Source organism: Coregonus lavaretus (assembly GCF_964263955.1).
Source record: "Coregonus lavaretus genome assembly, contig: HAP1_SCAFFOLD_6848, whole genome shotgun sequence".
NCBI classification, from domain to species: domain Eukaryota; kingdom Metazoa; phylum Chordata; class Actinopteri; order Salmoniformes; family Salmonidae; genus Coregonus; species Coregonus lavaretus.
In genome coordinates, this window is record NW_028164024.1 from 1 (window position 1) to 21,106 (window position 21,106).

The 21,106-nt window shown below is 47.5% G+C and overlaps 1 protein-coding gene across 1 annotated transcript; it reads right to left on the reverse strand.

Annotated features, from left to right (window-relative positions):
* Positions 1-4: 4 nt before the first annotated feature.
* On the reverse strand, positions 5-19,525 carry LOC311117566 (neurocalcin-delta A-like; the record flags this gene model as incomplete). Its single annotated transcript, XM_084192497.1, has 4 exons — positions 18,750-19,525; positions 8,948-9,349; positions 5,200-5,305; positions 5-52 (listed from the first exon to the last, which is right to left on the reverse strand). Coding segments are annotated over exons 2-4 (532 nt in total), but the record flags the coding sequence as incomplete, so codon positions are not given.
* Positions 19,526-21,106: the final 1,581 nt, after the last annotated feature.

The window sequence follows — 21,106 nt, forward strand, 5'->3', positions numbered from 1 at the left end:
ATGGAGGGGTCACTTTTAGCACCCTTAATGAACTCCTCCAGAGACAGTTTACCTGGAGAAACACAACAACAGGAGACAGTCAGGTTATATTAACCCTTAATGAACTGCTCCAGAGACAGTTTACCTGGAGAAACACAACAACAGGAGACAGTCAGGTTATATTAACCCTTAATGAACTGCTCCAGAGACAGTTTACCTGGAGAAACACAACAACAGGAGACAGTCAGGTTATATTAACCCTTAATGAACTGCTCCAGAGACAGTTTACCTGGAGAAACACAACAACAGGAGACAGTCAGGTTATATGAGTGTATATCATTATCAAATAGAGAGTTTGAAGTTTGGACAACAAGCTGTATTGCTAGAAGGAAGATATGGGATTATTAACAGGTGGTAATGCTAGAAGGAAGATCTGGGATTATTAACAGGTGGTAATGCTAGAAGGAAGATATGGGATTATTAACAGGTGGTAATGCTAGAAGGAAGATCTGGGATTATTAACAGGTGGTAATGCTAGAAGGAAGATCTGGGATTATTAACAGGTGGTAATGCTAGAAGGAAGATCTGGGATTATTAACAGGTGGTAATGCTAGAAGGAAGATCTGGGATTATTAACAGGTGGTAATGCTAGAAGGAAGATATGGGAGTATTAACAGGTGGTAATGCTAGAAGGAAGATCTGGTATTATTAACAGGTGGTAATGCTAGAAGGAAGATCTGGGAGTATTAACAGGTGGTAATGCTAGAAGGAAGATCTGGGATTATTAACAGGTGGTAACGCTAGAAGGAAGATCTGGGATTATTAACAGGTGGTAATGCTAGAAGGAAGATCTGGGAGTATTAACAGGTGGTAATGCTAGAAGGAAGATCTGGGAGTATTAACAGGTGGTAATGCTAGAAGGAAGATCTGGGAGTATTAACAGGTGGTAATGCTAGAAGGAAGATCTGGAATTATTAACAGGTGGTAATGCTAGAAGGAAGATCTGGGAGTATTAACAGGTGGTAATGCTAGAAGGAAGATCTGGGAGTATTAACAGGTGGTAATGCTAGAAGGAAGATCTGGAATTATTAACAGGTGGTAATGCTAGAAGGAAGATCTGGGAGTATTAACAGGTGGTAATGCTAGAAGGAAGATCTGGGATTATTAACAGGTGGTAATGCTAGAAGGAAGATCTGGGATTATTAACAGGTGGTAATGCTAGAAGGAAGATCTGGGATTATTAACAGGTGGTAACGCTAGAAGGAAGATCTGGTATTATTAACAGGTGGTAATGCTAGAAGGAAGATCTGGGATTATTAACAGGTGGTAACGCTAGAAGGAAGATCTGGGATTATTAACAGGTGGTAATGCTAGAAGGAATATCTGGGATTATTAACAGGTGGTAATGCTAGAAGGAAGATCTGGGATTATTAAAAGATGGTAATGCTAGAAGGAAGATCTGGGATTATTAAAAGGTGGTAATGCTAGAAGGAAGATCTGGGATTATTAACTTTCCATCAACAGGTGGCAGTACTGAGATTCATTTTTCATCACACACACACTCCCCCCAACACACACTCCCAGACTCCCCCCAACACACACTCCCAGACACCCCCCAACACACACTCCCAGACACCCCCCAACACACACTCCCAGACACCCCCCAACACACACTCCCAGACTCCCCCCAACACACACTCCCAGACACCCCCCAACACACACTCCCAGACACCCCCCAACACACACTCCCAGACTCCCCCCAATACACACTCCCAGACACCCCCCAACACACACTCCCAGACTCCCCCCAACACACACTCCCAGACTCCCCCCAACACACACTCCCAGACACCCCCCAACACACACTCCCAGACTCCCCCCAACACACACTCCCAGACTCCCCCCAACACACACTCCCAGACACCCCCCAACACACACTCCCAGACACCCCCCAACACACACTCCCAGACTCCCCCCAACACACACTCCCAGACTAGTCCTTCAGTACTCGTGATTGGAATAATGAGAGCCAGAGAAAGACAGCATAGTTAGTCTTCTCCCTCTAGCTCCTCCCCCCCTCTCTCATCTCTCTCCAGTAGAGTTACAGTGTCTTCTCTGTTCAGTGTGATATATATATATATATATATATTTGAACTTTTATTTAAATAAGCAAGTCAGTTAAGAACTAATTCTTATTTACAATGACGGCCTACCAAAAGGCAAAAGGCCTCCTGCGGGGACGGGGGCTGGGATAGAAAATAACAATATAGGAGAAAACACATCACGACAAGAGAGACACCACAACACTACATAAAGAGAGACCTAAGACAACAACACAGCATGGCAGCAACACATCACGACAAGAGAGACACCACAACACTACATAAAGAGAGACCTAAGACAACAACACAGCATGGCAGCAACACATCACAACAAGAGAGACACCACAACACTACATAAAGAGAGACCTAAGACAACAACACAGCATGGCAGCAACACATCACGACAAGAGAGACACCACAACACTACATAAAGAGAGACCTAAGACAACAACACAGCATGGCAGCAACACATCACGACAAGAGAGACACCACAACACTACATAAAGAGAGACCTAAGACAACAACACAGCATGGCAGCAACACATCACGACAAGAGAGACACCACAACACTACATAAAGAGACACCTAAGACAACAACACAGCATGGCAGCAACACATCACGACAAGAGAGACACCACAACACTACATAAAGAGAGACCTAAGACAACAACACAGCATGGCAGCAACACATCACGACAAGAGAGACACCACAACACTACATAAAGAGAGACCTAAGACAACAACACAGCATGGCAGCAACACATCACAACAAGAGAGACACCACAACACTACATAAAGAGAGACCTAAGACAACAACACAGCATGGCAGCAACACATCACGACAAGAGAGACACCACAACACTACATAAAGAGACACCTAAGACAACAACACAGCATGGCAGCAACACATCACGACAAGAGAGACACCACAACACTACATAAAGAGAGACCTAAGACAACAACACAGCATGGCAGCAACACATCACGACAAGAGAGACACCACAACACTACATAAAGAGAGACCTAAGACAACAACACAGCATGGCAGCAACACATCACGACAAGAGAGACACCACAACACTACATAAAGAGAGACCTAAGACAACAACACAGCATGGCAGCAACACATCACGACAAGAGAGACACCACAACACTACATAAAGAGAGACCTAAGACAACAACACAGCATGGCAGCAACACATCACGACAAGAGAGACACCACAACACTACATAAAGAGAGACCTAAGACAACAACACAGCATGGCAGCAACACATCACGACAAGAGAGACACCACAACACTACATAAAGAGAACTAAGACAACAACACAGCATGGCAGCAACACATCACGACAAGAGAGACACCACAACACTACATAAAGAGAGACCTAAGACAACAACACAGCATGGCAGCAACACATCACGACAAGAGAGACACCACAACACTACATAAAGAGAGACCTAAGACAACAACACAGCATGGCAGCAACACATCACGACAAGAGAGACACCACAACACTACATAAAGAGAGACCTAAGACAACAACACAGCATGGCAGCAACACATGACGACACAGCATGGTAGCAACACCACATGACAACAACATGGTAGCAACACAACATGGTAGCAGCACAACATGCTAGCAGCACAAAACATGGTACAAACATTATTGGGCACAGACAACAGCACTAAGGGCAAGAAGGTAGAGACAACAATACATCACGTGAAGCAGCCACAACTGTCAGTAAGAGTGTCCATGATTGAGTCTTTGAATGAAGAGATGGAGATAAAACTGTCCAGTTTGAGTGTTTCTTTGCAGCTCGTTCCAGTCACTAGCTGCAGCGAACTGAAAAGAGGAGCGACCCAGGGATGTGTGTGCTTTTGGGGACCTTTAACAGAATGGGCTGGCAGAACGGGTGTTGTATGTGGAGGATGAGGGCTGCAGTAGGTATCTCAGATAGGGGGGAGTGAGGCCTAAGAGGGTTTTGTAAATAAGCATCAACCAATGGGTCTTACGTCGGGTATACAGAGATGACCAGTTTACAGAGGAGTATAGAGTGCAGTGACGTTTCCTATAAGGAGCATTGGTCGCAAATCTGATGGCCGAATGGTAAAGAACATCTTGCCGCTCGAGAGCACCCTTACCTGCCGATCTATAAATTACATCTCCGTAATCTAGCATGGGTAGGATGGTCATCTGAATCAGGGTTAGTTTGGCAGCTGGCTAGGCTTGGACAGTATCCACATTTTCATATTGTCATACCATCCTCCTATCATCCCGGGATTGAGGGTATTACCGGCAGAGCACACAAGGGGGCGCTAAGAACGTAAGAAAAGCCCATTGGGCCTCTATTACCAGAATGCTAACAAATTTAGCACAAACTAATAACGAATTCACATGGACGCTGTTAGCTAAACGTACATAAACTAATTGCAAAGACAGACAAATCCAGCTCATAAAGTTATACAAGCATAGCTAGTAGCTACCGAATGTCATTTTCGGTGAAGGTGGACATTTACAAGTGAAAGTGAACAAGATAAATTGTGCAAATGAACAAAGTTGTGATGCTTTTCTGAAGGAAGAGTAGCATGTGTACACGGAGTAGAAGGGAGAAGAACAGAGGAGGAAAACAACGCTAGTAGGAAGCACTGGGACAAAATGGCCGCTGTACAGAGAAGTCAAAGAGCTCTGGATGACTTTTGGCAGAAAGCCATTCTAAGATATCTGATGGCAAACATTTAGTAGTGAATTGCATACAAGTGGTGACTTCATCACCTCATGTGCGCCGTACAACAGAGACTCACCGATCGATATAGAACGCTATGGACTCACCAGTCTCCCGTTGTGGGTCAACTGTTCTGGGGATCTACGGTAAGCTTCATAATGTAAAATAACGTAACAGGTGAAATGAAGAACGCCAATCAGTTTTATCTCCTAACGTACTGTGCAAGTTGACTGCAGGTATTCACTTAAAAAGTAGCGACAAATATTCACATTTATATATATATAAAAATATATATATAGTTTTGAAGGTATTGAAAGTTTACTGCTCCAGCTACTTTAACACACTCCCACTATTAGGGCTGTAATGTGTTGAGGTGGATGAGATGAGACCTACCGTCTCTGTTGGTGTCCATCTGTCTGAAGATCTTCTCTGTTCTCTTCTCTGGAGTAGACTCATCCTCTGGCATCTTCATCACAGATGACACCATCTTATAGATCGCCTGGAGAATAAACACACAGACACCATCTTATAGATCTCCTGGAGAACAAACACACAGACACCATCTTTTAGATCTCCTGGAGAATAAACACACAGACACCATCTTATAGATCTCCTGGAGAATAAACACACAGACACCATCTTATAGATCTCCTGGAGAACAAACACACAGACACCATCTTATAGATCGCCTGGAGAATAAACACACAGACACCATCTTATAGATCTCCTGGAGAATAAACACACAGACACCATCTTATAGATCTCCTGGAGAACAAACACACAGACACCATCTTATAGATCTCCTGGAGAATAAACACACAGACACCATCTTATAGATCTCCTGGAGAACAAACACACAGACACCATCTTATAGATCTCCTGGAGAATAAACACACAGACACCATCTTATAGATCGCCTGGAGAATAAACACACAGACACCATCTTATAGATCTCCTGGAGAACAAACACACAGACACCATCTTATAGATCTCCTGGAGAATAAACACACAGACACCATCTTATAGATCTCCTGGAGAATAAACACACAGACACCATCTTATAGATCGCCTGGAGAATAAACACACAGACACCATTTTATAGATCTCCTGGAGAACAAACACACAGACACCATCTTATAGATCTCCTGGAGAATAAACACACAGACACCATCTTATAGATCTCCTGGAGAATAAACACACAGACACCATCTTATACACTGAACAAATATATAAACGCAACATGTAAAGTGATTCATGAGCTGAAATAAAAGGTCCCAGAAATTGTCCATACGCACAAAAAGCTTATTTCTCTCAAATGTTGTGCACAAATTTGTTTACATCCCTGTTAGTGAGCATTTCTCCTTTGCCAAAATAATCCATCTACCTGACAGGTGTGGCATATCAAGAAGCTGACTAAACAGCATGATCATTACACAGGTGCACCTTGTGCTGGGGACAATAAAAGGCCACTCTAAAATGTGCAGTTTTGTCACACAACACAATGCCACATATGTCTTAAATTGAGGGAGCGCGCAATTGGCATGCTGACTACAAGAATGTCCACCAGAGCTGTTGCAAGATAATTTAACGTTAATTTCTCTACCATAAGCTGCCTCCAACGTCATTTTAGAGAATTTGGCAGTACGTCCAACCGGCCTCACAACCGCAGACCACGTGTAACAACGCCAGCCCAGGACCTCCACATCCAGCTTCTTCACCTGCGGATCGTCTGAGACCAGCCACCCGGACAGCAGATGAAACAGTGGGTTTGCACAACTGAAGAATTTCTGCACAAACTGTCAGAAACCGTCTCAGGGAAGCTCATCTGCGTGCTCGTCATCCTCACCAGGGTCTTGACCTGACTGCAGTTTGGTGTCGTAACCGACTTCAGTGGGCAAATGCTCACCTTCGATGGCCACTGGCACGCTGGAGAAGTGTGCTCTTCACAGATGAATCCCGGTTTCAACTGTACCGGGCAGTATGGCGTTGTGTGGGCGAGCGGTTTGCTGATGTCAACAGTGTGAACATTGTGCCCCATGGTGGTGGTGGTGGGGTTTTGGTATGGGCAGGCATAAACTACAGACAATATACACAATTGCATTTTATCGATGGCAATTTGAAAGCACAGAGATACCGTGACGAGATCCTGAGGCCCATTGTCGTGCCATTCATTCGCCGCCATCACCTCATGTTTCGGCATGATAATGCACAGCCCCATATTGCAAGGATCTGTACACAATTCCTGGAAGCTGAAAATGTCCAGGTTCTTTCATGGCCTGCATACTCACCGGACATGTCACCCATTGAGCATGTTTGGGATGCTCTGGATCGACGTGTACGACAGCGTGCTCCAGTTCCCGCCAATATCCAGCAACTTTGCACAGCCATTGAAGAGGAGTGGGGCAACATTCCACAGGCTACAATCAACAACCTGATCAACTCTATGCGAAGGAGATGTCGCACTGCATGAGGCAAATTGTGATTACACCAGATACTGACTGGTTTTCTGATCCATGCCCCTACCTTTAAAAAAAAGGTATCTGTGACCAACAGATGCATCTCTGTATTCCCAGTCATGTGAAATCCATAGATTAGGACTGTTACTCAGTAAAATCTTTTAAATTGTTGCATGTTGCGTTTATATTTTTGTTCAGTATAGATATCTACAAATAACAAATGAAGCTCTCGCTAAATGTTCCATGACGATAAAATGAAATGTCACAAGATATCTTCACTTTGCAACACAACGTGGACTGGCCGGTTCTGTTGGAGGAATATGCAACGGCCTGCCAGGGACAATTACATTGTCAAGAAATACTTGAATCCCTAGTAAAGTATTTTTTCTCCAAGTGTTTCTCTACTAGATAGATGGCCATAGCAAAGTCTTTAGAGTAAATGTCCTGTTGATACAGAGGGACTGTCTGCCAGCGGGCTGGGAGCTAGGACTGCTATGTCTTATGGATAAAGACAGTGTTGCTGAGTAAATGTCCTGTTGATACAGAGGGACTGTCTGCCAGCGGGCTGGGAGCTAGGACTGCTATGTCTTATGGATAAAGACAGTGTTGCTGAGTAAATGTCCTGTTGATACAGAGGGACTGTCTGCCAGCGGGCTGGGAGCTAGGACTGCTATGTCTTATGGATAAAGACAGTGTTGCTGAGTAAATGTCCTGTTGATCCAGAGGGACTGTCTGCCAGCGGGCTGGGAGCTAGGACTGCTATGTCTTATGGATAAAGACAGTGTTGCTGAGTAAATGTCCTGTTGATACAGAGGGACTGTCTGCCAGCGGGCTGGGAGCCAGGACTGCTATGTCTTATGGATAAAGACAGTGTTGCTGAGTAAATGTCCTGTTGATACAGAGGGACTGTCTGCCAGTGGGCTGGGAGCCAGGACTGCTATGTCTTATGGATAAAGACAGTGTTGCTGAGTAAATGTCCTGTTGATCCAGAGGGACTGTCTGCCAGCGGGCTGGGAGCTAGGACTGCTATGTCTTATGGATAAAGACAGTGTTGCTGAGTAAATGTCCTGTTGATCCAGAGGGACTGTCTGCCAGCGGGCTGGGAGCTAGGACTGCTATGTCTTATGGATAAAGACAGTGTTGCTGAGTAAATGTCCTGTTGATACAGAGGGACTGTCTGCCAGCGGGCTGGGAGCTAGGACTGCTATGTCTTATGGATAAAGACAGTGTTGCTGAGTAAATGTCCTGTTGATACAGAGGGACTGTCTGCCAGCGGGCTGGGAGCTAGGACTGCTATGTCTTATGGATAAAGACAGTGTTGCATCACTGATCTGGCCACTTTCTGTCTGGGGGCGTGTCTGCACATTTTTACGAGGAATTAACATGAGTATATATTGCAATAGACACTGGAATGTGTAGACAGTCTAAGAATTATACGTGTAGTTTGTACGGGAGTGAAATCCAACAGTAAGATTGTTGCTGATCAACAAATAAAATCAGTCAACATGAACCACGCTACAGAAGACAACCAGTTGACTATACACTACTGAAGGTCAATCCTCGCCTGTACGATCTCCAGCATGTCAGACTTGCTGATGTATCCGTTCCCGTCCAGGTCGTTCATACTGGGCCTACAAATAACTCACACCAGAACTACAAATCCCACCTCTCTGTTCCTGTCTCACCTGTACGATCTCCAGCATCTCAGACTTGCTGATGTATCCGTTCCCGTCCAGGTCGTACATGCTGAAGGCCCACTTCAGTTTCTGCTCCAGCTTGCCCCGTGACGTGACGCTCAGAGCGATGATAAACTCCCGGAAGTCTATCGTCCCGTCCCCGTTGGCGTCGAAGGTGCGGAAGACGTGCTCGGCGAACTTGGAGGCGTCTCCGTAGGGGAAGAAGTTACCGTAGATCTTCTTGAACTCCTCCATGGAGAGGTTCCCGCTGGGGCAGTCCCTCAGGAAGCCCTTGTACCACTCCTGGATCTCATGCTCTGTGAAGTCTGTGCTCTCCAGCAGGTCCTGCATCACCTCTGGGCGGAGTTTGCTGTTCTGCTTCCCCATGGCTGGTGGTTACTATGGTAACAACTGGAAGAGAGCGAAGAAACAAACTGAGAATAATTGGAGAGAGGAGAGGAAGATGGAAGAGAGAGGAGAGAGGAAAGAGGAGAGGAGGAGAGGAAGAGAGAGGAGAGGAAGAGAGAGGAGAGGAGAGGAAGAGAGAGGAGAAGAAAGAGGAGAGGAGGAGAGAGGAGAGGAGAGGAAGAGAGGGGAAAGAGGAGAGGAGGAGAGGGAAGAGAGAGGAGAGGAGAGGAAGAGAGAGGAGAGAGGAAAGAGGAGAGGAGGAGAGAGGAGAGGAGAGGAAGAAAGAGGAGAGGAGAGGAAGAGAGAGGAGAGAGGAAAGAGGAGAGGAGGAGAGGGAAGAGAGGAAAGAGGAGAGGAAGAGAGAGGAGAGGAAGAGAGAGGAGAGAGGAGAGGAAGAGAGAGGAGAGAGGAAAGGAGAGGAGGAGAGAGGAAAGGAAGAGAGAGGAGAGGAGAGGAAGAGAGAGGAGAGGAGAGGAAGAGAGCGGAGAGGAGAGGAAGAGAGAGGAGAGGAGAGGAAGAGAGAGGAGAGGAGGAGAGAAGGAGAGGAAAGGAAGAGAGGAGAGGAAGAGAGAGGAGAGGAGGAGAGAGAGGAGAGGAGGATAGGAAGAGAGAGGAGGAGAGGAGGAGAGAGGAGAGAGGAAAGGAGGAGAGAGGAAATGAGGAGAGGAAGAGAGGAGGAGAGGAAGAGAGGAAGAGAGGAAGAGAGGAGGAGAGGAGGAGAGGAGGAGAGGAGGAGAGGATGAGAGAAAGAGAGGAGGAGAGAGGAAAGGAAGAGAGAGGAGAGGAGAGAGGAGAGGAAGAGAGGAGGAGAGGAGATGAGTAGGAGAGAGGAGAGGAAGATGTCTACTAGTATTGAATACATGATGATAACAGGTAACGTGAGAAGAAATGTTAGCTGTATGTTGATGGCTATACAGTGAAATTAGAGGTGCACATCACAGAAAGCTTCATTAAAGACTACTTAGTTGTCAGAGCAGCAAAGTAAGCAGACATACGTTTTTCTCTATTGCTATGCAACCAACCGGATGTATCCTCCTAAGGTACCCTCATTGTGGAATGAGGGAGAAGTGTACTTCACTGTGCCCAGGAATGTTCACATGCTCAATGTAACCAAACGTATTCTTATGTCTGAAGTGACAGAATATTCCATGCAGCAGACAGACAGACAGACAGACACCCATATGTCCATCTACTGAACATACTGCTGTCGAAAACACTTGGAGACAGACACTACTGAATGTACTGCTGTAGAAAACACTTGGAGACAGACACTACTGAATGTACTGCTGTAGAAAACACTTGGAGACAGACACTGCTGAACGCTAGCTTGTCTTGAGTACACACTGAGCGGACTGAAAAATGCGCTGCAATCATACTACAGAACTATAACAGTTGACTGAGATATGATTCACCGCCACCGCTAAAAGCTACCTGGCTCCTCCTCGTGATGAGACAGAGACGTAAATTCACAAATCCACAAGTCACCACTTCAGAGCAAGACACACTTCATAACTCTTTACAAACCCAACTTCACAAAGCTCATAAGTGATTTACCGATCAAGAGAAACAAGACGCACTTTAGTTTAGCTCCAAACCCAACTTCATCAAGTTCCTAAGTGATTTCCGTCTGGAGAAAGACACAGTGCAGCTCCTGAGAAGGGCTTGTAGAATGTCTACTACGTACCAGACAGAGTCGGCGGAGTAGAGGAGTACGTCCTCTGGAGATGTTCATCCTCCTCTCCGCAGCCGGAAAGTCTGTCTCATATCAATGTCTCTGACATTTACTGCAACAGGAAGTGAGTTTCCCCTCTCTCTCCGTCTCCCTTTCTCTTTCTGCTAGGTCAGTTCTCTCTCTTTCTGCTAGGTCAGGTCTCTCTCTCTCTACTAGGTCAGGTCTCTCTCTTTCTGTTAGGTCAGGTCTCTCTCTTTCTGCTAGGTCAGGTCTCTCTCTTTCTGCTAGGTCAGGTCTCTCTCTTTCTGCGAGGTCAGGTCTCTCTCTTTCTGCGAGGTCAGGTCTCTCTCTTTCTGCGAGGTCAGGTCTCTCTCTTTCTGCGAGGTCAGGTCTCTCTCTTTCTGTGAGGTCAGGTCTCTCTCTCTCTGCGAGGTCACCTCTCTCTCTGCTAGGTCAGGTCTCTCTGCTAGGTCAGGCCTCTCTCTGCTAGGTCAGGTCTCTCTCTGCTAGGTCAGGTCTCTCTGCTAGGTCAGATCTGTCTCTGCTAAGTCAGATCTGTCTCTGCTAAGTCAGATCTGTCTCTGCGAGGTCATCTGTCTCTCTGCTAGGTCAGATCTCTCTCTGCTAGGTCAGATCTCTCTCTGCGAGGTCAGATCTCTCTCTGCGAGGTCAGATCTCTCTCTGCGACGTCAGATCTCTCTCTGCGACGTCAGATCTCTCTCTGCGAGGTCAGATCTCTCTCTGCGAGGTCAGATCTCTCTCTGCGAGGTCATCGCTCTCTGCTAGGTCATCTTTCTCTCTGCTAGGTCAGGTCTCTCTCTGCTAGGTCAGATCTCTCTCTGCTAGGTCAGATCTCTCTCTGCTAGGTCAGATCTCTCTCTGCGAGGTCAGATCTCTCTCTGCGAGGTCAGATCTCTCTCTGCGAGGTCAGATCTCCCTCTGCGAGGTCAGATCTCTCTCTCTGCGAGGTCATCTCTCTCTCTGCTAGGTCAGATCTCTCTCTCTGCTAGGTCAGATCTCTCTCTCTGCTAGGTCAGATCTCTCTCTCTACTAGGAGAAAGGAGTCAACAACTAAAGGATCTGACTGTTTAAAAGGAGAAAGGAGTCAACAACTAAAGGATCTGACTGTTTAAAAGGAGAAAGGAGTCAATAACTAAAGGATCTGACTCAGCGTTTAAAAGGAGCCACATCTGAGAGCAAACACACTTCACTCACTCCAACATGACTTCAGCCTACTGTCTAACAACATGTATGGTTTGACACCTCTCCTAGAAGAGCTCTGTTTGATTAGCCTGCTACAGGTTTTATTTTCAGCCGTGTCTTTAAATGGCCTGCGCCTTCATTACGTTGCCATGGCAACAGACCCAGCACACAACCAGCCGTTATTGATACAGAAGAAGCAGAACAATACATCAATGATTAGAAATCAAGCAGACATCTTCCTCAATTCATCCTCAAAGTAAACTAAACTCACAACATTGTTATGGGATTACAGCCAGATTAGACCACAAGGTATTTGTTGACCAAAGTAGCTATTTCTAGAGAGTAAAGCGTAGGTTCTGTACCAGACCTGGGTCAAATACACCTGTTACCACTTTTCAAATACATGAGGTGCACTTGATTTAGGCCCACTCACATGCAGGGTGGGCAGAATCTGCACCTTATGGGACTGTTCCATTGGTTCTATTGTACCAGGCATATTCAATCAATCAATGTACTGGTCACAGCAGTGGCTGCGTCATATCTGAGGAGTCAGTGTGCTTTACAATGTGTCGGTCTCCTTGTGGGGTTCCTCTTCCCTAAGTCCATGAGCAGGTAATTGGCAGGAAGGGGGGGATGTCTAGCCCTCAGGGCCCAGCAGAGAGAGGAGAGGAGGATTACAGCAGGATAGCATGTCTGTCTGTCATTACCTGCTTCAGTCTGCTCACTGTGGATCAGCAACTTGACAACAAGCCATGTTGTCTTGAGGTCAAACCAGGTCTGGCTCAGACAATCACAGAAAACAAGTCCTTCAGCAGGGTGGCTGTTAACCAATCATTATGGAACAGCTGTTCAGCCAAGATGAATGTTATCTGGCGTGCTCAACTCCTAAAGACAATACAGATCAACACACATCTGAGTGCTGTAGTTCAGGACTGACAGACAGGCAGCCCTCTCTAACTCATCAGTTGAGGGTGTTGCAGGTAACCCAGGACAGACAGATACACAGTACCAGTCAAAAGTTTGGACACACCTACTCATTCAAGGGTTTTCTTTATTTTGAGTATTTTTTACATTGTAGAATAATAGTGAAGACATCAAAACTATGAAATAACACATATGGAATCATGTCGTAACCAAAAAAGTGTTAAACAAATCAAATATATATTTCATATGTGAGATTCTTTAAATAGCCACCTTTTAACTTGATGACAGCTCTTGGCATTCTCTCAACCAGCTTCATGTGGTAGTCACCTGGAATTCATATCAATTAACAGGTGTGCCTTCTTAAAACTTAATTGGTGGAATTTCTTTCCTTCTTAATGCGTTTGAGCCAATCAGTTGTGTTGTGACAAGGTAGGGGGGTATACAGAAGATAGCCCTCTTTGGTAAGATACCAAGTTCATATTATGGCAAGAGCAGCTCAAATAAGCAAAGAGAAACGACAGTCCATCATTACTTTAAGACATGAAGGTCAGTCAGTCAATACGGAACATTTCAAGAACTTTGAAAGTTTCTTTAAGTGCATTCTCAAAAACCATCAAGCGCTATGATGAAACTGGCTCTCATGAGGACCGACACAGGAATGGAAGACCCAGAGTTATCTCTGCTGCAGAGGATAAGTTCATTAGAGTTACCAGCCTCAGAAATTGCAGCCCAAATAAATGCTTCACAGAGTTCAAGTAACAGACACATCTCAACATCAACTGTTCAGAGGAGACTGTGTGAATCAGGCCTTCATGGTCGAATTTCTGCAAAGAAACCACTACTAAAGGACACCAATAATAAGAAGAGACCTGCTTGGGCCAAGAAACACGAGCAATGGACATTAGACCAGTGGAAATGTGTCCTTTGGTCTGGAGTCCAAATTTGAGATTTTTGGTTCCATCCGCCGTGTCTGTGATTTATTTAGAATTCAAGGCACACTTAACCAGCATGGCTACCACAGCATTCTGCAGCGATACACCATCCCATCTGGTTTGGGCTTAGTGGGACTCTCATTTGTTTTTCAACAGGACAATGACCCAACACACCTCCAGGCTGTGTAAGGGCTATTTTACCAAGCAGGGGAGTGATGGAGTGCTGCATCAGATGACCTGGCCTCCACAATCCCCCGACCTCAACCCAATTGATATAGTTTGGGATGAGACGGACGGCAGAGTGAAGGAAAAGCAGCCAACAAGTGCTCAGCATATGTGGGAACTCCTTCAAGACTGTTGGAAAAGCATTTCAGGTGAAGCTAGTTGAGAGAATACCAAGAGTGTGCAAAGCTGTCATCAAGGCAAAGGGTGGCTATTTGAAGAATCTCAAATATAAAATATATTTAGATTTGTTTAACACTTTTTGGGTTACTACATGATTCCATATGTGTTATTTCATAGTTTTGATGTCTTCAATATTATTCTACAATGTAGAAAATAGTACAAATAAAGAAAAACCCTTGAATGAGTAGGTGTTCTAAAACTTTTGACCGGTATTGTAGCCCTCTCTAACTCATCAGTAGAGTGCAGCAGCAGCATACCCATGCTGGTATAATGAGGGGCTCCAGGGACATGCCCTGCATCTCTGGGGTCCAATCTAACCCAGCTCCACTTCCTGTGGTCAGACAGAAATATAGCAACAGGATATGACATAATGGAAAATAACAAACAAAGAGGAAGTATCATCAGGACAAGGTACAGGAAGTCGGGGCTCAGGGGTCGAGCTGACTCCAGTCAACTGCTGTTACCATACCATCTCAATACAGCTACAGACCACTCCTTTCTGAAGCTGACGAAAACATTAAAAGATGGATAGGACTCGCAAAAATAGTGAAATCTTTCCATTACATAGCAGCAGTCAGATGAAAAACGAGAATGTGTTTTCACCAGGCCTTCATCCTCCTCTAAAACAGAGCCTTCATAATGAGTTCCTGGATCTCTGTGATAACCTGATGAGTAGATGAAGGCTTCTCTTAACACTCCTAACGGCGACAATCATCTCTAGACACAGACAGGGACTGTCATGGTTCTTTGTCAACAGAATGCCTCACATAAAAAAAGAGATGTTTAACTCTGACTACCATGATAATTACAGCACCACACTCTCAGGGCCCCAGCAGGTTAAGACAGAACGGACGACCTGGCACGTTGACCCACTCCGAGTGGTGACATTCATCAACACTGACTGGGATCCAATCAGCACGCCTGATGCTGCCCTCAGGGGAGCTCACTTCCTGGTCGCTGTTTGTTTCCAACAATAAGACTGAGTAAGAGTGTTTACTAACGAATGCCTGTCACGTCAGAGGCAGAGTGTTAGGGCCCGGGTAACACCGCACCATGTGTTTGATAAGCTGTGATGTGCCCTTCCTTCATTGATGAGAACATGAATAGACCATTCACAGAGGCTAAATGAGGATCCTACGGTTCTATGCATACATTATACCAATCATGTTACAATCTATGAGGCCGGGGGAAGCAAAACATCCCCAGAGAAATTCGCTGGCCGGTATGGAGATCAATGAGTGCCGAATTTGGTTAACAAAATAATGAATGGCTTATTTGCGTGTGGCTTATTTGATGGAATATAAGTTTCATAATGATTAGGTTGCTATGCGTGTACTGATATAAGTAGGACACGTGACATCCCGGCAACTTGGAGAAAAAAAAAAACACTATTTCAGAGTTGTGCCCTGCTATCACACACACGTATCTGCCTCATTGGCTACAATGGTCCAACTGATCTTGCCTCCTCCCGACTGCCTTCCATTTTTGAAGACATTTATTTATATTGTTAGAGCGACCAATGGAGTATCTGGTCAATATAATGGATCATCGGTGTCTAGGCTAAGGATAGACTGAGGCCAGGGCCTGATGGAACCCCCCAGCGTTCCATGGTTACCAGGGTGACATGACCTGACAGTGACACCTCGATGTTGTCTCGTCCAGCTTTCATTACCTCCTCTCTCTCGCCCTCCATCTCTCTCTAGTCCATTCTATTCTCTCCATTCTATTCCCTCCATTCCCTCTCCAGTCCATTGTCCTCCTCTGTATTGTAGTCTCTTTATTGTCCCCCTCAGAACGAGATGGGCTGTTACTCCTGATAGCTCTCAGAGCCTGAGAGAGGCTGTAGTTATCCCAGCCAGCCCAGGACTGATAGAGGAGAAGAGAGGGACCTGGCTGTAGTTACCCCAGCCAGCCCAGGACTGATAGAGGAGAAGAGAGGGACCTGGCTGTAGTTACCCCAGCCAGCCCAGGACTGAGAGAGGAGAAGAGAGGGACCTGGCTGTAGTTACCCCAGCCAGCCCAGGACTGATAGGGGAGAAGAGAGGGACCTGGCTGTAGTTACCCCAGCCAGCCCAGGACTGATAGAGGAGAAGAGAGGGACCTGGCTGTAGTTACCCCAGCCAGCCCAGGACTGAGAGAGGAGAAGAGAGGGACCTGGCTGTAGTTACCCCAGCCAGCCCAGGACTGATAGGGGAGAAGAGAGGGACCTGGCTGTAGTTACCCCAGCCAGCCCAGGACTGATAGAGGAGAAGAGAGGGACCTGGCTGTAGTTACCCCAGCCAGCCCAGGACTGATAGAGGAGAAGAGAGGGACCTGGCTGTAGTTACCCCAGCCAGCCCAGGACTGATAGAGGAGAAGAGAGGGACCTGGCTGTAGTTACCCCAGCCAGCCCAGGACTGATAGAGGAGAAGAGAGGGACCTGGCTGTAGTTACCCCAGCCAGCCCAGGACTGATAGAGGAAAAGAGAGGGACCTGGCTGTAGTTACCCCAGCCAGCCCAGGACTGATAGAGGAGGAGAGAGGGACCGGGCTGTAGTTACCCCAGCCAGCCCAGGACTGATAGAGGAGAAGAGAGGGACCTGGCTGTAGTTACCCCAGCCAGCCCAGGACTGATAGAGGAGAAGAGAGGGACCTGGCTGTAGTTATCCCAGCCAGCCCAGGACTGATAGAGGAGAAGAGAGGGACCTGGCTGTAGTTACCCCAGCCAGCCCAGGACTGATAGAGGAGAAGAGAGGGACCTGGCTGTAGTTACCCCAGCCAGCCCAGGACTGATAGAGGAGAAGAGAGGGACCTGGCTGTAGTTACCCCAGCCAGCCCAGGACTGTTAGAGGAGAAGAGAGGGACCTGGCTGTAGTTACCCCAGCCAGTCCAGGACTGATAGAGGAGAAGAGAGGGACCTGGCTGTAGTTACCCCAGCCAGCCCAGGACTGATAGAGGAGAAGAGAGGGACCTGGCTGTAGTTACCCCAGCCAGCCCAGGACTGATAGAGGAAAAGAGAGGGACCTGGCTGTAGTTACCCCAGCCAGCCCAGGACTGATAGAGGAGAAGAGAGGGACCTGGCTGTAGTTACCCCAGCCAGCCCAGGACTGATAGAGGAGAAGAGAGGGACCTGGCTGTAGTTACCCCAGCCAGCCCAGGACTGATAGAGGAGAAGAGAGGGACCTGGCTGTAGTTACCCCAGCCAGCCCAGGACTGTTAGAGGAGAAGAGAGGGACCTGGCTGTAGTTACCCCAGCCAGCCCAGGACTGATAGAGGAGAAGAGAGGGACCTGGCTGTAGTTACCCCAGCCAGCCCAGGACTGATAGGGGAGAAGAGAGGGACCTGGCTGTAGTTACCCCAGCCAGCCCAGGACTGATAGAGGAGAAGAGAGGGACCTGGCTGTAGTTACCCCAGCCAGCCCAGGACTGATAGAGGAGAAGAGAGGGACCTGGCTGTAGTTACCCCAGCCAGCCCAGGACTGATAGAGGAGAAGAGAGGGACCTGGCTGTAGTTATCCCAGCCAGCCCAGCCAGGACTGATAGAGGAGAAGAGAGGGACCTGGCTGTCAGTAGGACAAGGCTGAGGGCAGACTTGCTGACTGACTGGCTGATACATCTAACTTCCATCTAACATCCATCACACTGACAGGTCAGCAGCAGCACACGGCTTGGACAGGAAACTGGTGATAATGTGAGAAGCCTGTGGATTAGTTTTGTGGGTGTGAGGGGTTTGGGTTACAGGAGAGGATTCAGAACTGTCATACAGTATCTAGTACCAGAGTCTTGACAGCCGCTGAACATGGAAACAGTGATAATGGAAATAAACATGTATTCTATGTACGGAACACCCTCTCCACCACACGGTTGATAAGAGGACATGCTTTCCATTTCTCTAAGGAGAACAACATCCTCCTTAGTTTGACAGCTCACTTTACACCGCAGCAGAAATACTTTATTTATTTTACTAGGAAACCAATTCAAATAGCACCACTCGGATACTCACAAATAGTTTTTTCCTTTTAGGAAATAATCTTCAAAGGTAAGTGATGTTAAACAAGCCAGTGACGGAGCTTCCTGCTTTCTCACACCCAAACCTGCATGCTCCCTGACTGCAAAGCAACTGGCTGTGACTAGAATGGCGTTATAAAAGTAGCTGTCCAACCTCCAACACAATCTACCAGTGTTATTCAGTAGGAGCCTTGAGGGGAGGAGGGAGGAGGAGGAAGAGGACAAGCAGTGGCCCACAGCCAGACTAAACAAAGCTGAACACCTCCAGGTGATTTGACCTACTCAGGGTGAGTTTAACACCTGTAGGTTCATTCTGGCTCTGCCGCTGTCCCGGGAGGCTCTTATTCTGGCTCTGCCGCTGTCCCGGGAGGCTCTTTATTCTGGCTCTGCCGCTGTCCCGGGAGGCTCTTATTCTGGCTCTGCCGCTGTCCCGGGAGGCTCTTTATTCTGGCTCTGCCGCTGTCCCGGGAGGCTCTTTATTCTGGCTCTGCCGCTGTCCCGGGAGGCTCTTTATTCTGGCTCTGCCGTTGTCCCGGGAGGCTCTTTATTCTGGCTCTGCCGCTGTCCCGGGAGGCTCTTTATTCTGGCTCTGCCGCTGTCCCGGGAGGCTCTTTATTCTGGCTCTGCCGCTGTCCCGGGAGGCTCTTTATTCTGGCTCTGCCGCTGTCCCGGGAGGCTCTTTATTCTGGCTCTGCCGCTGTCCCGGGAGGCTCTTTATTCTGGCTCTGCCGCTGTCCCGGGAGGCTCTTTATTCTGGCTCTGCCGCTGTCCCGGGAGGCTCTTTATTCTGGCTCTGCCGCTGTCCCGGGAGGCTCTTTATTCTGGCTCTGCCGCTGTCCCGGGAGGCTCTTTATTCTGGCTCTGCCGCTGTCCCGGGAGGCTCTTTACGGACTACGCTGATAACAGCCTGCTACACACAGCTGTACGGACTACGCTGATAACAGCCTGCTACACACAGCTGTACGGACTACGCTGATAACAGCCTGCTACACACAGCTGTACGGACTACGCTGATAACAGCCTGCTACACACAGCTGTACGGACTACGCTGATAAGAGGCTACTGAAGTATTAATGCAAGCTGTACACACTATGGTGTAACACATCCAATGATGCTTATTCAATATTCACTGAAACAACACTTGAGACTAGGTGACAAAGATGTGTAAGCTCAGAAAGGAGAGCCAGAGAACCGGGCCTCCCGATTGGCACAGCGGTCTAAGGCACTGCATCGCAGTGCTTGCGGCATCACTACAGACCTGGGTTCAATCCCAGGCTGTGTCACAGCCGGCCGTGACCGGGAGACGCATGAGGCGGCGCACAATTGGCCCTGCGTCGTTCGGGTTAGGGGAGGGTTTGGCCGGCCGGGATGTCATTGTCCCATTGCGCTCTAGCGACTCCTTGTGGCGGGCCGGGCGCCTGCAAGCTGACTTTGGTCGCCAGCTGGATGGTGTTTCCTCCGACACATTGGTGCGGCTGGCTTCCGGGTTAAGCGAGCAGTGTGTCAAGAAGCAGTGCGGCTTGGCAGGGTCATGTTTCGGAGGACGCATGGCTCTCGACCTTCGCCTCTCCCGAAACCGTACAAAATAATAAAACTTTAAAGACAACCACAACAAACAGAATGATAATTTACATGTCAAACCGTCTGAAAGAGACGACATGGGAGGGAGGACGAAAACAACTTCAAGGCTAAAGATATTTAAATTCAAATCCCACACAGAAGCAGGCATGGGGGACAAGCAGAAGAGAGATGCAGAGCTGGAGCTGATGTCAGTCAATCGTGAATAAACCGCCACATGGGTCTTCCGGTCGCGACCGGCTACGACAGAGCCTGGATTCGAACCAGGATCTCTAGTGGCACAGCTAGCACTGCTATGCAGTGCCTTAGACCACTGCGCCACTCGGGGGGACAGTTCTCCAGTTCTGTGAACGAATAGGCTACATCCCTCCATGGCCTGACAGTGTATTCCAGCATGTGTAAATAACAGTCAGTTCCCACCATCCAGAAACAGACTATAGGACCAGTGCCTTTATAAACCAGCCAGCCACCACATGCATGGGGCTAGACCTCTGACCTCTGGGTCCCATATGACTAGGCCTCTGACCTCTAGGTCCTATATGACTAGGCCTCTGACCTCTAGGTCCTATAATGACTAGGCCTCTGACCTCTAGGTCCTATAATGACTAGGCCTCTGACCTCTAGGTCCTATAATGACTAGGCCTCTGACCTCTAGGTCCTATATGACTAGACCTCTGACCTCTAGGTCCAATAATGACTAGACCTCTGACCTCTGGGTCCTATAATGACTAGGCCTCTGACCTCTAGGTCCTATATGACTAGACCTCTGACCTCTAGGTCCAATAATGACTAGACCTCTGAGTCCAATAATGACTAGACCTCTGACCTCTGGGTCCAATAATGACTAGACCTCTGACCTCTGGGTCCAATAATGACTAGACCTCTGACCTCTGGGTCCAATAATGACTAGACCTCTGACCTCTGGGTCCAATAATGACTAGGCCTCTGACCTCTGGGTCCAATAATGACTAGGCCTCTGACCTCTGGGTCCAATAATGACTAAGCCTCTGACCTCTGGGTCCAATAATGACTAGGCCTCTGACCTCTGGGTCCAATAATGA